The sequence below is a fragment of the Grammomys surdaster genome, unplaced genomic scaffold (genome assembly GCF_004785775.1).
Source record: "Grammomys surdaster isolate TR1022 unplaced genomic scaffold, NIH_TR_1.0 125769, whole genome shotgun sequence".
Classification (NCBI taxonomy): Eukaryota; Metazoa; Chordata; class Mammalia; order Rodentia; family Muridae; genus Grammomys; species Grammomys surdaster.
The window spans coordinates 1,751,683-1,768,577 of NW_021620600.1; the positions used below are offsets into that span (position 1 = coordinate 1,751,683).

At 50.1% G+C, this 16,895-nt stretch overlaps 1 protein-coding gene across 1 annotated transcript in view; it reads left to right on the forward strand.

Annotated features, from left to right (window-relative positions):
* Otog (otogelin) overlaps positions 1-16,895 on the forward strand; it is a 72,253-nt gene that overhangs the window by 3,452 nt on the left and 51,906 nt on the right. Inside the window, exons 4-17 of the mRNA XM_028788915.1 lie at positions 1,232-1,307; positions 2,163-2,255; positions 2,399-2,553; positions 4,559-4,677; positions 5,498-5,703; positions 6,513-6,640; positions 6,815-6,921; positions 7,927-8,036; positions 8,497-8,625; positions 10,141-10,249; positions 10,514-10,560; positions 10,940-11,085; positions 15,012-15,144; positions 15,700-15,877. Of these exons, the coding sequence (XP_028644748.1) occupies positions 1,232-1,307; positions 2,163-2,255; positions 2,399-2,553; positions 4,559-4,677; positions 5,498-5,703; positions 6,513-6,640; positions 6,815-6,921; positions 7,927-8,036; positions 8,497-8,625; positions 10,141-10,249; positions 10,514-10,560; positions 10,940-11,085; positions 15,012-15,144; positions 15,700-15,877 (1,736 nt within the window). The remainder of the gene's footprint in view (positions 1-1,231; positions 1,308-2,162; positions 2,256-2,398; positions 2,554-4,558; positions 4,678-5,497; positions 5,704-6,512; positions 6,641-6,814; positions 6,922-7,926; positions 8,037-8,496; positions 8,626-10,140; positions 10,250-10,513; positions 10,561-10,939; positions 11,086-15,011; positions 15,145-15,699; positions 15,878-16,895) is intronic.

Genomic DNA, 16,895 nt, shown 5'->3' on the forward strand with positions numbered 1-16,895 from the left:
TTTTTTTTTTGAGACAAGGTCTTACTATGTAGTTGTGACTGATCTATAACTGGACCAGGATGTCCTTGAACTCAAGGGAGATTCCTCTACTTCTGCAGAGTTCAGATATTTTCAAGAGAACTGGGGCTGTAACCAGGAGGCCATGAACTAGGCTGAGGAAAAAAATATCGTTGTTATTTGAGACAACGAGCGAGATCTAGTATACTTTCAATTATTGCTACTATAACCATTAGCAGTGCCAATCACTGAGGGAAATCCTGGGAGTTTACTAGCACCAGCAGATGTCATTTACGTTTGCTGTTCTTACACAGTCTTGGCAGTGAGGAAACTTGCTGATGGGTCTTATTTCATGTGTTACTAAAGAAGTATAATTTTACCCAAGCACACATAAATAAAACATTTTCATGTTTACATTATAACTGGTTTCCTTTGTAATCTTACATTTTATGTAATTATAAACACTTTTTCTGAGAAGGTGCCACCACAGGCTTTGCGAGATTGTTAAAGGGGTTCATGACACAAGAATGATTACAAACCCTGCTTGGTCCCAAAGACTAATTATTTGGACAGGATTTAAAGAATTCTCCAAGCCCAGGGTGGTGGTGTGGTGTACGCCCACAGCTCCAACAAACACGTGAGAGTGGAGGCAGAAGGATCAGGAACTCAAGTCTGAACATCAAATACAGTAAAACCAAGACTTTTCCAGAAAATGACTTTGGTGCTTTGCAGCTCTGGTTGCCTTCTGACCACAGCAAGGTCTCAGGAGCCGTAGCTGAGGTGGCATGATATTACATTTACAAAGGCTAAGCTTAGTCAGAAGCTGTTCACGGACCATGGGAGGAGGGTGGCAAGCATTCCCTCGCACGCTCCTTCCCTTTCCCTATGGGGACACCTGATTCCTGTGGTTAGGTAAGAATTTCTGGGGAGATCCTAGGAACCAGGAGCTGGAGTGGGGAAGGAAAACAGAAAACTGACAAAGGATGGGTCAAGGACTCCTCACAAGATGAGGAGATGGTTTGAGTGTCCGGCAAGTGAGAAGTCAGGCTTCACGGACCAAGGAGGGGTGGTGAGCTTGGCTGAGCTCCACAAATGGAGGCTTCTGGGCATGCCTTATGCTGTGAGTCCTCTGCTGGGAGCCAGCCTTCATCTTAGGCATGCTTAGATGTTAAGCAAGAAGACATGGATCCTAAGATCCCAGTGCACAGAACTAATTGTTCTCCGTTCCTAAAAGGAGGCTGAAGCCTTCGACGCATCGGCCATGTCTTCATGGGAAAGGCGGCTCCACCGGGCCAAGTGTGCGCCATCTTGTAAGTTGTTCCCTCTCCATGGCCTATGCATAGGGGAGCCTGGCCTACAGAGAGCCTGGGAGGGTACCACTTGTGACCCCCTTTCTGTGCCTGGAGTCTCTTCCTATCTTTCCCAGCTTGACCTGCATGGCCTTTCTGTGTCCTGTTCACACCCTTGTGTCCCAACTCCTGCTCACGTTGTCTGATTCATGAGGCTGCTGCCTCACAAGATGGCTGACTCCTCACCTCACCTCACACTCTTTCTGATCGTGCCTCCTACTTCCAGGAGGATGACCCTTCAGTGTGTTAATTCCTGTGGTTGATTCTCTCTTCACCTTTCTTAGATCTAAAGCCTTCTCATTCCCTTCCTTCTGTCTGTGACCTAGTCACATGTCCTGTGTCTGTGTGGCTCCCATTAGAGTCCCGTGTCTGTGTCCTGTCCATGACTCCTTCCCTCACCGTACTCTGTCTCCTCATCTGCTCATTCTCCTGTGTTCTCACACCAATCCCGATTCACACTTTGGCCTCTTCTCCTTGAACAGTGAATACTTGAGTATCTCAAAACAGTCTCCTACCCCAACCAAGAAGGCTTCACATTCTTGGTCTAGTTGTCTTGCTTGGTAGCCAGGGAACGGAAGTCCCAGGTCAAGTGGCCTCAGGGCCACTTCATGCATCCTGAAGGCTGAAGCTCTAAAAGCACACCCAGATTTCCCATCAGAAAAGGGACTGTGCTGTGTCCCTAAGAACCCCATGTGGCCCACATCAGGTTGATTGTCTAGGCCAAGGCCTTTACTTCTTGGTGCCTTCTGGGTGGAGGTGTGCGTCTTGCCACTGCTGGACTGGTGTGGCAGGAACATCTCTGCGTCTCTCTTGCAGACTTGTTTTCTTGCTTCAATGGGGGTGAGTGTGTGCACCCAGCTCTCTGTGACTGCAGACGCTTCAACGCCACTGGACCCCGTTGCCAGTTGGGTAGGTCTGATCTCTCCAGCCCTGGGAGGGGCTATGGGTACAGAAAAGGATCAAGATCACAGGGATGACCCTGCCAGATCTGGAACCTACCAGTCTCCAGCACGATGCCCATACAGATCTAGGCTCACTTTGCCCTGTCTTAGTGTATAACGCCGGCCCTGAGCGGGACAGCATTTGCCGGGCCTGGGGTCAGCACCACGTGGAGACGTTTGACGGCTTGTACTACTACTTTTCTGGAAAAAGCAGCTACATGTTGGTGGGACACCACGAACCTGAGGGTCAGAGCTTTTCCATCCAGGTGAGGCCTCCTCTCTCCTTTCTTGCTGGTCCATGCAGGCTCCAACAGGATCTGGGAGCCTCCAGGGGCTGGAACCTGCTTGTCTTAAAGAGCCTGGAACCTTTCCCTTTCCACTTTTCCCAGCTCCTGTTCAAGGACTGTGTTCCAAGAGTCACTGTCCTAAGCCCCTGCTTACCCAGCCGCCTTGGCTGTCCCTGACTGCCCCGGCCATTCACTTCCATGGCATATACTGTACACTTTTTCTGAGTAAGATGTTTCATAGAGGGGAGGCTCTTAGGACAACAGCACAGACATGGTCTTTGTCCACAGTACCTTTGTTTTAATAGAGAAACCACAGCAAATGACATGAGTTATTTCAAGTGCGACTCAGAGAGCTGAAGTGGCAAAATGTCAAAGACTAAAAGGCTGTGTCCTGGAAACCTGATGCTGCCTATTGTGAAGGACAGTGATGACAAAAGGTTTCACATAGGAAGTGACATCTATTGAGATAGAAAAGCTGACTCATTGGAGCTAGCCAAGAGACATGGGGTAGGGTAACAAGGCATTCTAGAAGGAGGAATCTCATGTTAAAGAAGAGTATGGTACCTCAGAGAGGATGATGGGAATCTTGGGTGTCCTTTTGTTCGGTTCTTTTCTCTGAGGGCCTTCCTACGTCTTTTGACATCCCAAGCCACAGGGAAGACACTCTATGGGTAAACCCTTTTCTTTCCACTCGCACATGTCTAACAAGGAATGTTTCCTGGTGGGTCTCCTTTCCCACATGGGACCTCTGTTGGCCAGACCATGTCTTTGGGCTTGTTCCCTGAACCTAGATGAATGTTGGACACCTGAATGCCATGCAAGACTCTATCCAGCAGATGTGAAGGGCATTTCTGACAGTTGGTGACTTGGTCAGTTGTGGGTTACAATAGAGAGAATAGGATTAGGGGGTTCAGTGCTCACTCAGGGTCACCCCTCTCCCAGCTGGCTGCGATCCTTCTGCCTCAGGCCCAGAGTGAAGGTCATGTATGTAGAAGACCTTTGTTTTGTTTACATAAGGCATTTCTTTCTGTGGGCCATGGTCAGAAATACTTGATCTCGATTGTTCAAAGGGTAGTGGCACACACCTTGGATCTCAGAACAGAGGAGTTGGTAGACATAGGCAGGTGGATCTTTGTGAGTTTGAGGCTAGCTGGCTCCACATAGCAAGTTCCTGGCCAGCCAGGGCTACACTGTAAGACACCATTTGAACAAAAACAATGCTTGAAAAATCTTAAGTGAGGACAAAGGTGGCCAGTCAAAGAGGCTTCAGGCTGGCCCAGCATGTCTATGGGTAATACAGTGGAACTTTGGCTCCTGGGGAGTGTTTCCACTCATGGCAGGCAGGTGACATTTGAAAATCTTTTCTCTAAGCACTAGAAACCTGCCCCACTCTCTGGATCTATGACCCTTAAAGTCTGGATTCTTGAATGGGGTGGAGAAGATGTAAATGTAACAAGCAGCATAGGAGGGGTGTGTGTGTGTGTGTGTGTGTGCAGGACAGGGTTAGTTTCTGCATTCCAGGAGTGTGTAGGATACAGAGTATGTGTGCTGAAAGTGTCTGTGAGCTTGTGTCTCGGTGTACCTGGGTGTGTCTGGGTTTGCACACCTGTGTGGTGGAAGGTGAGTGCACATCTGGCCTTTGGGTTTGATGGAACTTGGGGATGTCCCAGTGGTATGGAAAAGGCTCTGAAATCCGACCCACTTGAGTCTAGGTCAGAATCTCGTCTTTGGTACTCCCTGGTCTTGTGTGCATGTGAACTTTGTCTCTACTCCCTGCTTCTCAGACGATCATGAAATACAGGCAGTCCTAGCTCTTCCCCTGCTGTGGTGTTGGAGAAGGCACTGAGAAAGTTCACTGAGGAAAAGTGTTCAACATACAGGGATCACACAAGCACCCCACACTGGTGGACTGAAGCTCAGGGTGGCCTGTGGCAGTTGCTGCAGATTGCCCTCTGAACCCCCTGCTCTGTCCACTCCTAATCAGGTGCACAATGACCCTCAGTGTGGCTCTGCCCACTACACCTGCCTGCGGTCTGTCAGCCTCTTCCTCCCCGGTGAACGAGAGATCTGCCTGGCCAAGGAGGTCACCCATGGAGGTGTAAGGTAACTATGCCCTTCTACCTCCCTGATGTGAGGTAGGGGATATCTGTCCCTGTCAAGCTGAATGGAAATTGGTAACTGGGGACAGACAGCATCTTCCACCTTGGGGCAGAAATGCAAACCTGGCCTGTGTGTGTCTAGCCAGTAGTACTGGTGATGGATGAATGTCTCCTGATTCCATGCAACTATCAGACCTAGTGGATTTCCTAGTGTTTAGGAAAATGTAAAATTTTCTAGAAAGTGGAGTTTCCCACTAAAAACCCTTTCTCTAAGCTCACACACAGTTTCTCTGAACAGACACATATTTATTTTTCTGAGGATGGAGGGTCATTTTGAATGACAGCTGTCATGGTGGGCAATCAGGGACCACTAGGTGGTCAGACCTACAGCTGGCTGAACTTTGGTTTCTCATAATCTTAGCTGGGTGGGACCCTGTGGCTGCAAAAACAGAGGCAGGTGTAGGAGGGCTCCTCCCTGTTCTCAATCTCCTGTCCCCTCTCCCCTCTTTCCATTCCTCCTGTTCTGGACCAGTTCAGTAAAATGAAACCCCTCTTATATGATACCAGCTCTCTCTCCATCCTCTGGGAGAAAGGACCTGATGGACTGATTCTCTCAAGATTTAACCCTGCCAATGATATTGTGATTTTGAAATCCCCCTGAAGATAAAAGAATCCTTGTGGACTTTGGTGCACTTAGGAGTTCTGGAGGATGAGAACATAAAGTACTCATGTCACTGGGTAGGGTGGCTAGCTGTCCTTGTGGTAAAAAACCAGGGCCCATGGGAGTTGTGTCGACACTCTGCAGCCCTGGGCTTTGCTCTCAGGGTCCAGCTGCCACAGGTGGTAGGGGGTGTGCAGCTGCAGCAGCTGGCTGGTTATGTCATCGCACGGCATCCGTCGGCCTTCACGCTGGCCTGGGATGGCGCCTCAGCTATCTACGTCAAGATGAGCCCCGAGTTTCTGGGCTGGACCCAGGGGCTGTGTGGGAACAACAACGCTGATCCTCAGGACGACCTGGTGACCAGTTACGGTGAGTCTGAGGGAAGGTGCCTTGTGGGATATTTTTCCAGGGATGGAGATTGTGTCAGGGTGGGAGGCATTGCTCTGGCCAGACCTCTGGCATCATGGCCATGGTAGTGAAAACCCAATGGGAGGCAAGAGCTCACTTGCAAAACTCTGTCAGGTTAGGCATGTTCTGGCCTCAGTCCCCTCAACTGTGAAGTATTTATAATGAGGACTCCAGCTGGGGTTGTGTGTAGATCCATTGCATGCTCCGCTGGGTGGGTTTGATCCCACACGGTTTCCAGAGGAAGAGGGGAATCAGAGGGTAAGAGAGATGTGAAGAGAGAGGGCCAGACTTGAGCCCAAGTCTCTGACTGACAGGTCAGTGAGAGCTACAGGTGAAGCTCGGGGCACACAGTGATGGCCCTGGCAGAGAGCTCGACAGCATCCCTTTGAGTATCCACCATGTGTCGAGCACTTTACAGTGATAGTTCTTGGCAGCCATCTCCCTGGGGCTTAGTTCTCTTTTCTGCAGGTGTGGAACCAGGCTGAGATGGGTGCAGGTACTTGTTCACACCTGCACACTGGTCCTCTCAACTCTGCCGTGCTGCCTCTATTGCGTGTGGAGCATCCGTGAGACAGTGCAGGTTCAGGACATTTGTATTTCTTCCGATGCAACAGCTTTTCCAAAAGACTGGCTCAGCTGGGAACCCAGCGTAGGGTGGGAGCACTGGAGGCTGGCTTCTTCCAAATGGCCCTCCTTTGTCTCTCACCTCTGCTCAGAGCTCTCAGCCCTGCTGCCCACCCACCTCATCATGATACTCGTTTTCCCTCCAGGGAAGCTGACTGATGATATAGGGGACTTTGTGCACAGCTGGCAGGAGCAGGACCCCAACAGCCCTCCAGGACCTGTGTCTTCTCCGCCTCGCCCACCATGTCTGCAGCAGAGCCCAGCATCCATGCAGGTCTGTGTCCCACCCCAGCAGAAAGGTATAGGTCACAGGGCCCAGCATAGCTAGTACCTGTGGCCCCTTCCCTTAACTCTGTCTTCCTTTTACTTAAGCTGGGGTTTCCCGTGGGCGTGGTGAATCAGAGCCGTGCTGTCCTCCCAGTTCAGCTCTTGCCTTTGCCCTACGCAGGGTGTGTACGAGCGGTGTGATGTGCTATTGAGGCCTCCTTTCGACACCTGCCATGCCTATGTCAGCCCTCTGCCCTTCGCAGCCAGCTGTACCAGTGACCTCTGTCAGTAAGTGGGCAGCTAGGTGGTGGGCTGTAGGGAGTGTCTTCCCATATGGGGCTAAAGGATCAGGATGTAGTCCAACGAGCCTGAGAACACTTGGTCATTACAGAACTGCTTGCCGAAGCTCTAAAATTCTTATTTGCCAAGATGGGGTTCAGCTGTCCCATTTAACTGAGGCTCAGAGATGGAGCTCAAGTCTCTCAGGGTCACACAGCAAATTGGTAACAATGCTGGGACTTGAATCTTGGCTTCCTGCTTTGAGTCTAGGGCTCTGTGTAGCTGGATGCCTTCCTAGAGGAGGGTGTGCTGACGTTCTGAGAGTGTTTATGGCAGCAATTGTCAACCTGAAGGTTGTGACTCCCTGGGGTTCAAGCCACCCTTTCACAGAAGTGGCCTAAGACCATCAGAAAACACAGAGATTGATTCATAACAGTGGCAAAATGACTTATGAATTACATAGTTATGAAGTAGCAAAAATAATTTTATGGTTGGGTTGGGTCACTACAACACGAGGAACTATTATTAGGAAGGTTGACAATCACCTGGTCTATGGGATAGTGTCAACTGGTGACAAGCCAGATGTTAGTATTCTATCTAAACTTCACCTCCAGTTACCTGGCAACAGCCAGGTAGGCCTGCCCACTATAAAAGGGGCTGCTTGCCTCCTTCTCTCTCTCTTTCTCTCTTAATCTCTTGATCTCTTGCCTCCAGCTTCCCTCTGTCCCCTTGCCCCTCCCCCTCTCCTTCCCCCTCTCTCCACGTGGTCACGGCTGGCTTCTACTCCTCTACTCTTCTCTCTCTCTCTCTCTCTCTCTCTCTCTCTCTCTCTCTCTCTCTGCCTCTACTACCCTCCTGGCTCCCCTCCCCACGCCCTGAATAAACTCTATTCTATGCTATACCGTCATGTGGCTGGTCCGGGAGATGCCTCGGCATGGGCCCACTAAGACATCCCCTTCCATCACTGGTCCCCTTCCATCACCGGACTTTTTCACATTCAATATCTTTGCACAGATCAGGAGGCGATGAAGCCACTTGGTGCCGAGCACTGACGGAATATGCCCGGGCATGTGCACAAGCAGGGCGCCCTCTGCAGGGCTGGAGGACCCAACTCTCACAATGCAGTAGGTTCAGATGGAGGTGGACAGGGAGGGGTTCAGATGAGTTGTGATGTGGGCTGTGGGTAGCAGCCACAGGCCTCAGTTCAGTGCCCTGTCCTGCTCACTCAGGGCCTCAGCTGTCAGAACTTTAACTTCTGAGGTTCTATTCCCGTGACAGATGAGGGAAGTAAGGCTGAAACTGAAGGATGGATCTGGGGCTACCAAGTGAGATGAACGTCTCAGAGCACCCGACTTTCACTAGCCTCTTGGGCACCAAATACTCCAGTTAGGACTGGAGGGTTAGGGAAATGAAAGTCCTCCCATTCCCATTCCAGGACCTGGGGTGAGGGGTGAGGGTGGGTGCTGGCCAAGCAAATAGACCATAACCTTCCCCCTCCTTTCCTCCCTCCTTTCCTCTTTCTCTCCCTCCCTCCCCCCCTCTCCCTCCCTCCTTCCCTCCCTCCCTCCCTTCCTCCATTCTAAGCTGTGCACTGCAAAGAGAAGGCCTTCATTTATAACGAGTGTGTTGCTTGCTGTCCGGCTTCCTGCCAATCCCGTGCTTCATGTGTGGACAGCGAGATCGCCTGTGTGGATGGCTGCTACTGCCCCAATGGTTGGTTGTGGGGGGGGTAGGGGGGTTGTTAGTGGCTTGAAAGTGTCTTCCTGGCCTGGATACGTGGGAATCAGGGGCCTCAGAGGATGTCTGCTTGTGGAGTGACTAAGGGGACAGTGAAATCGATAAGTAAAAGACAGGCTTGAGGGAGGTGAGGCTGAGGGCAGAGCTTGGCTTGTGCAAGCTTGGTTCATCAAGCAGTCTGCCTTCCTCTGGACTGAGCTGTGCAGGCGAAGATAAGCCGTTCATTCATTTCTGCGCACACGCTTTTGTCTAAGCATCCATCCACGGCTGCGTTGTCCCGTAGCCAATGACGTGTTTATGATGAATGAGTAACTTGGCTGGATGGAAGGGTGGGATTAGAAACTGTAAAGCTGGGGCCGGAGCTTTACAATTGGTAGAGTGCTTGTTTAGCATGGGCAAAGCTCCGGCTTCCATCCCAGCATAGCCTGAGCTGGGTGTGGTGACGCACACCTGTAACACTATCACTTAGGAAGGAAAGGCGGGACAGCCTGACATCCAAGGTCATCCTCTCTTATCTAAGAAGTTCAAGGCCATCCTGGGACCCATGGGACCCTGTCTCAACCAAGTAAAGTGACAGGCTTTGATTTTAAGGAACAGAGCCTGCTTCCAGGGATGTGACACTCCAACCTAAGCTAAGGTGAAGTAAAGGCCAGCTCAGGGAGTCAGAAAAGAGCTTTGGGAATTCGTGAAATGTGGAGTGGCCAGGAAAGGTCTCTGGGAGAGGTGGTAGGAGACATCATGGCAGGGTTTGAGAGGTGGTGTGCAATTCAGGAGTGATCCGTGAAGTAAAGTCTGTCCAGAAGGGAGTTGATGTCCTGCCTGAGCCAGGATTTAGAAGAGCGTTTCAAAGTTGGCTCAGCAAGAAGTGCATGCTGACAGAGTCTGATATGGCTGTCTCCTGAGAGGCTCTGCCAGAGCCTGACAAATACAGAGGTGGATGCTTGCAGCCAACCATTGGACTGAGCACATGGTCCCCAATGGAGGAGTTAGAGAAAGGACTCAAGGAGCTGAAGGGATTTGCAACCCCATAGGAAGAACAACAATATCAACCAACTAGACCCCCCAGAGCTCCCAGGGATTAAACCACCAACGAAAGAGTACACATGGAGGGACCCATGGCTCCAGCTGCATATGTAGCAGAGGATGGCCTTGTCGGGCATCAATGGGAAAGGCCCATGGTCCTGTGAAGGCTCAATGCCCCAATGTAGGGAATGCCAGGAAGGGAAGACAGGAGTGGATGGGTGGATGAGCACCCTCATAGAAGTGGAGAAAGGGGGATGGGATAGGGCTTTTCGGGAGGGGGTGGGACCAGGAAAGGAGATAACATTTAAAATGTAAATAAATAAAATACCCAATTAAAAGAAAGAGAAGAAAGTCGGCTCAGTAGAGAAATGGCTCAACATATGAGGACCTTTGTCTGAGTGTCCAGGAAGCCACCACAGTGGCTCGTGAGCACACGCAGTGGTAAGTGGGTCTTTGCTGTTACCCTAGGGCTGATCTTTGAGGATGGGGGCTGCATGTCACCAGTCGAGTGTCCCTGTGAGTTCCATGGGACCCTGCACCCGCCTGGTTCTGTGGTGACAGAGGACTGCAATGCCTGGTCTGTGTCCCCTGCCTGGAGGGAGGGACCTGGGAGGGCCAGAGCTTCCTGTCAGACTGCGCATGCCTGGGGTTGAGGAACCCTGAACAAGCAAGGGTTATTCTCTTAACCTCTTTGAGATCCAAGGGGATGTCATTTGATCTATGGAATGAGGGGAGATACTCTTTCCATCCACTTTAGAAATGGGGTGCTGTGGGCTTGAGCCTGGAACAGTGTCTGGGCATTGAGGACAGGTTGGCCACATTCATGATCTCTGTGTTTCAGTACATGCACTGCAGGGAAGTGGGTGTGCAGCTCTTCTGTCTGTCCAGGTACATCCGACCCTCATAGGTTTGGGACAGGGATACTCTAGGGCCATGCCTACTCAGGGGCATTTGATTCATGGGGCTAAACCTGACTCCCTCTGTTTCCTCTATTGCTTTGGTTCTGTCTATCTCCTGTCAGAACTTTGGGTCTCTCCTCAGAGGGCCACTCTGGTGGGGCTGTGTCAAGTCTGCCCCTGAGAAGGCTCTCAAAAGCAAAGGCACCCTAGCCTGCCCAACTCCAGAGGGCAGAGGCTGGGTCCTGCCTTAGACTTGGATGTGCAAGGCTGAGACAGTCCCCAGTGGGGGAGGGGACAGTCCCATGAGGGATGCTCATTTTAGCTTGCTCAGGCAACTTCCATGAGCAAGTTGCCTTCTTCTCCCTCAGCCGAATGCTCAGTGACTGGTGACATCCACTTCACGACTTTTGATGGACGCCGGTACACATTCCCTGCCACGTGTCAGTATATCCTCGCCAAGAGCCGTTCCTCGGGCACATTTACCGTGACATTGCAGAATGCCCCATGTGGCCTGGTAAGTCTGGGTAGGTCTCCATGTTCAAACAAGCCTCCCACAGATCTCGGTCTTCCCATGACTCAGCTGCTTGCTGGCTCTGTAACAGAGACCCAGAACTGGTTCCAGAAACAGTTCAAGCCCAGGCCCCCTGCTGGCTGAGAGTCTCTAGAGCGGGTCTAAGTCTACTTAGCTTTCTATGCTTTGTTTGCTTTTCTTTCTTCATGTCTGGAAGGCCTTTTTGTCTGATGAATTCATTCATCAAATTCTGAAAACTTGTTGGGTCAGAAGCTGTGCTGAGGTCTGACATTGCTTTTTCTTCTAGGCCTTATAGCTTACTGGGCGCCGAGAGGCAAGCAGACACAGTCGTTGTGGGGGCTATGGATGGAGCAGGGTGGAAAGACTTTTTCTTTTACCTGGGCATTGGGTTGCTAAGGCAGAGGGAATCAGGAAAGGCTTCCTGAAGGAGATGATCCCTGAGCTGGACCAGATGCCCAAGAACATAGAAGAGACAATGACCACAGCTCAGGGCAGGTGAGCACGTCTCTGTCTTGGTAGAGACTGCTCTGTCCCTGGACTGACTGTGCTGAGCCACCCCCACAGGCCCTGGTGTGGGCTGTGCCCAAGCTCCCCTCTGCAGAATAGAATCAGCACTTTATGGCCAGCCAGGATGCCGTCTGTCTCTGCTCCAGCCCCAGACTCTAGGGCCTTGAATGTGATCGGACCCCAGATAGGAGCTCTGGGGACACAGTCTGGGAACTGTGGATGAGGCAGAGGCTGGCTTTCTTCTTTTCTCTGAGTGACCTCTCTTCTCTCTGCCATAGGCCCCTCTAAGTTATTCTCCTTGCAGGGGACTGTCTATCTTCTAAGATGGTCACTGCTGTTGCTTCTTGGATGTGGGAAGAAAGAGGGGTAACAGAAAGACACAGAGCAGCTCCCACTCCTCCCATTCATGTGGCTCAGGAGCCCCAGAGTGCTCCCCAGAGCACATGAGTACTGTGGGGCCTCAGGGTGCCTTGCTCAGCCATCTCTCTACCATGTCCCAGATAGGCAGCTGACCAGCCTGAGCCTGTCCAGTTGGCCTCATTGCTGGACTTGCTTCTTGATTGCAAGCTTTTTTTCTGCCTCAGGACAGGATTCCTGCTTTTGATTTTATGTACACCATGAACCTATGGAGGTTCTAGTCCTGCAAGCTCAGGGCTGGACACGAAAGGGGCCACACAGAGGAATCACACTACCCCCTTTCAGGTGCTCACAGCTTATAGGCAGGTCACTTTGGCCTGACATACTACATGAGCTGAGGTGTAAAGGAGTGGGGTAGCAGCAGAAATAGTCCTGAATGTTAGCAGAAAAGAAGGGAAGGCCACGTGGCAGAGGTGGCATTTAACCTAAAGGTGTCCCTGCAAAGATAAATACTGACACAAGGAGGAAATTCACCCTGAGAGTTGATCATGCCAGAAAACATCGGCACTAGAATGGTCAGGACGGAGTGTGCTGGGCACAGTAATGGTGGTAATGGTACCCAGGATGCATATACCCAATGTCATGAACTTTGACTTTCTGTACAGCAGCTAGTGTAAGTACACATCAGGGTAGTAGACACTACCACCCTCCCTGTTTACATTTGACGGGCTATCTTAGAGGCTTTTAAGGGGGGGCTTTCATGACTATCCAAATTTTTACCTTTCTCCAAGGTCGGATGTGGTCACAGAGTCATGATACACCCACCACATATGCAGGGGGTTGTTTATAGTCTTCAAAGGGGTTTCCAAATCAACTTAGTATTTTAGAGTTGCTTCAGAGTGTTACACAGTTCTTGTAAAGCTAGGACCTATTCTTACATAGCATTTCCTTTGTTAACGTGTTATGCTTCCCAATGCATTTTTGTTACTTGGTACTTGGCACTTTTTTTTTTGTTGTTGTTGCTGTGACAGAACACCATAGCCAATAGGAGCTGATGGAACAATGATCTGAGTTTACAGTTCCAGAGAGAGCGTCCATAATGTTGGAGAAAGCATAGCATCAGGCAGCTGGAACAGAAGCTGAGCTATCACATCTCAACCACACACAGGAAACACACATACACACGTGGGGGCTGGTGGGAGAGGGAGAAACTGGAAGTAGGCTGAATCTATAAACTGTTAACCCCTCCTCAGTGACACACTTCATCCCACAAGACTCCTGTCCTCCCCCCCACCAACTCCAAGCACCACCACTAACTGGGACCAAGTGTTTAAACACACAAGCCTACGGGAGACTTTTAAAGCAACATAACATGGTACTTCATAAGCAGCCAGCCAGTACTGACACATTGCCGTTAGCTAAGGCCACAGGTTACTCCACTTTCGTTGGTTTTTACCCAGTGCCATTTTTTTCTGGACCAGAAACTCATATTAGATATAGTTACATGTCTTGGGCTCTTCTTGGCTATCTGTCAGACTTTCCTAGTTCACGATGACCTTGAAAAGCTTGTGACGTCCTGGCCAGGAATTCTATAGAAGGCTCCTTTGGAATTTGCTGATGGTTTTGTCTCAGGGTGAGATTGGCATATTATTTGCATATTCACGCTCGAGGTGACAATCTATAGCTTCTTAATTTTGTCACTCGATCATTTCAGATTTGGCCAGTGGTAGATTTTTCCGTTGGCTCCTGTATCCCTTGTATGTACTCAGATCATACGTATACCTACATGGTCATCTGCATGCTTTGTTACTTCTGCCCCTACGGGCAACAACGCATCAACATGGGTTGGTTGTGTGTAATAAATGTAACACACTGATGTAAGTTGTCAACAGCAGAAGCGGGTGAGCCAAGGGGGCAGGCTAGAATGAGCCATGCCACGGTGGGCTAAAGCTGGAACATTGGTGTGAGTATATGCTCAGTTAACTTTGTCTTTAGATAGATTTCTATATATCTATATAGATATGATATATAAAAATGCTGGTAGATATACATGTGTCCATTGGTTATGAAGATATATATATATCCCTTTTATCAACTCAGAGAGCCAAAATGAAATGTTACTCTAATGCCAACTTACCTCCCTCCTGCGTGGGTTTCTAAGTCCATCCTTCAGTGATGAGACTCGGGAGAGCCTAGCAGCATTCTTGGAGGAACGGGATGGGAATGTATAGGAAAGCGTGACAAAGACAGGTCACAGTTCCCACATGGCCCATATTATGCAACTATAACTCAAAAGTCACTTTTTGAGCCTCGGTTTTCTGATCTGCAGAATGGTGCTACTATTTACAGCGGTGCTTGGATGTGGCACGTGAGCACTACCGTGGTGTGTGAGTGGAACCTATGACTTTAGTATTCATATACGCTAGGCAAGGGCTGACCCTTTACAAAGAATGCCCTGGCTCTTTAATTTTTTTTTTTTTACATTGAGGCAGGGTCTTGCCTCAAAAACCTAGATGACTTAGGCTAGCCTTGAACTCAATCTGTTTCTCTGGCAGGCCTTGAACTAGTCATCTTCCTGGGTAAGCTTTTTGAGCAGACGTGGCTTTCCGCTTGCCTTTCAGTGAGGTACAGAGTACAACGTATGAGCAGGACGCTATGTAAGACTGCAAACAGATGCAACTGAAGCTCTGGGTTACAGTCATGTGAGGGAGCCATGGCTTCCAAGGCTAGACCGATCTGTGTGGGAGCCTTGGCTTCCAAGGCTAGACCGATCTGTGTGGGAGCCACCTCTGCTCTGTGCCTTTGGACACCTGATAGTTAACCATCATGTTGACTATTGCTATCCGGCTCTGCAGCCAACCTCCTCCATTCCGGGCCTGATGGTCTCCCAGACGGAAGCATTTTGTTTGGCAATCCTTAAAGTCCTGTGTGGCTCTGCTTCCCTCCTCAAGTTGGGCTGGATCTCTGACCTGGAGGGTTCTGTTTAGGCTACCAGGACAGACCACACTGACTAATGCTGCCCAATGGCCCTTCATTTTCTCTAGAACCAGGATGGAGCATGTGTCCAGTCAGTGTCGGTGATTCTGCACCAGGACCCTCGGAGACAGGTGACCCTGACCCAGGCAGGAGATGTCCTTCTGTTTGACCAGTACAAGATTACCCCACCCTACTCAGATGGTATGACTCCAGATGGTGACAGTTCGAGATCCTTTCCGCAGCTTATTTACCCAAGGGATCTTTGACAAGGGCAACCCCTCACAAGGATCAGGCTAGGGGACATTGAATTCAGGAAGCAGAACTCCTAAAATATGACTTTGTCCCCACTCCAGCGTGACAATGTGACAGTTCCTTCTGACATTAGGCCATTCATGGGACTATTTCCTGTCTCTAGGCCCAGTATTTATTCCCCCACCAGAAAATCGAATCTAATGCACTGTGATTATATGGTTGTACAAAAAAGGGTCATTGAAGAACTCTTTTTGTGTTAGAGCAAGAAACTACACTCCCTCCAGGAAAGACAGGTTGTTACTTGGAACCTACAATGTGACATTTCTTAATAGAGGCTGCGTGGTAGGTTATCCCAGTGTTCGTCAAACCAATCCCGAGGCAGGGGGTTCTGCAGGATGAAGCCAGGCCTGTGTGTAGACAAGGGGGTGGGCCAGACAGGTGGTGGCAGAACTCGGAGCTGTACTGACAAAATTGCTTACACCCCATTTCCCACTCTGTGGCCAGATGCTTTTGAGATCCGGAGGCTGTCCTCTGTGTTCCTGAGGGTGAGGACCAACGTGGGCGTGCGGATCCTCTATGACCGGGAAGGGTTGCGGCTCTACCTGCAAGTGGACCAGCGATGGGTGGAGGACACCGTGGGCCTCTGTGGCACCTTCAATGGCAACACACAGGATGACTTCTTGTATGTGGTCCTGCCCCGTGACAGGAAGGAGAGGGAGACCTGTGGGCCCCTTAGGATCAGGCATCCAGAGACACTGCCTGACACATGCACACTGCTGATTAGTTGCTTTTCCACATTTAAATTGAAGTATAATTTGTTAAAATGATCAGTCACAGTCTTCTGTGTGTAGAAAAATCACTTGGGGAGTTTGGTTAAACACTGGCTCCTAGGTCCTACTCTTAAGAATCTCGTATAAACCTTGCTTTTCATAAGTACTCCCATAATTCCAGCCTCTAAGGTGGATAGGCTGGGCCGTGAGACATATTTGAGTTTGACTAGTCTCAAATGTGTACTTTTTAAAATCAACTGTGAGAACCTTTACGTGAAGATAAGCCCCCACAAGCCAGAGACACTCGAGTTCCCACTGTCTGCCCTAGCAGGCCACTATGATCATTTCCTACAGGGGGCTTGAACGCTTTTGAGTTTGTACCATACATGCTTCTCAGTATTTGGAGGAAGACCCATTCCCATGAGCTGAAAGTTGAGAGAATTAGTTCTCTGGCCATGGTCACAGTTCAAGAATTTGGGAGACAGCAGTCAGGTTGTCCAGAAAGGAGAAGGGTGGGAATGGTCTTGAGGCTGGAGAGTCTAGGCTAGTTCTTTAAGATACATGCAGTGGCTAATATAGAAACACGGGATGTGCCCTGTAGCCAGAATGAGGGTTCAGCTTTGCTATGAAGAACAAGGAGCCTTCAGCATTGCAAGGTGTGCACATGAATAAGTGAAGCTTCCTCCTGTCTTGCCCAGTAGGGCTGGTGTTTGGGCAGCTGATCAGAGTGGTGGAGGCAGACCCTGGTTTAGTGTGTGGACTGCTCACCACCCTCTAGGCATGTGTGAGTCCTGCCTTGCTTAGTTAGAACATTCACAACCCAGAGCAATAATGCAGGCATGGTGGGAGTCATGGTGGGTGTCATGGTGGGAGTCATGGTGGGTGTCATGGTGGGTGTCATGGTGGGAGTCATGGTGGGTGTCATGGTGG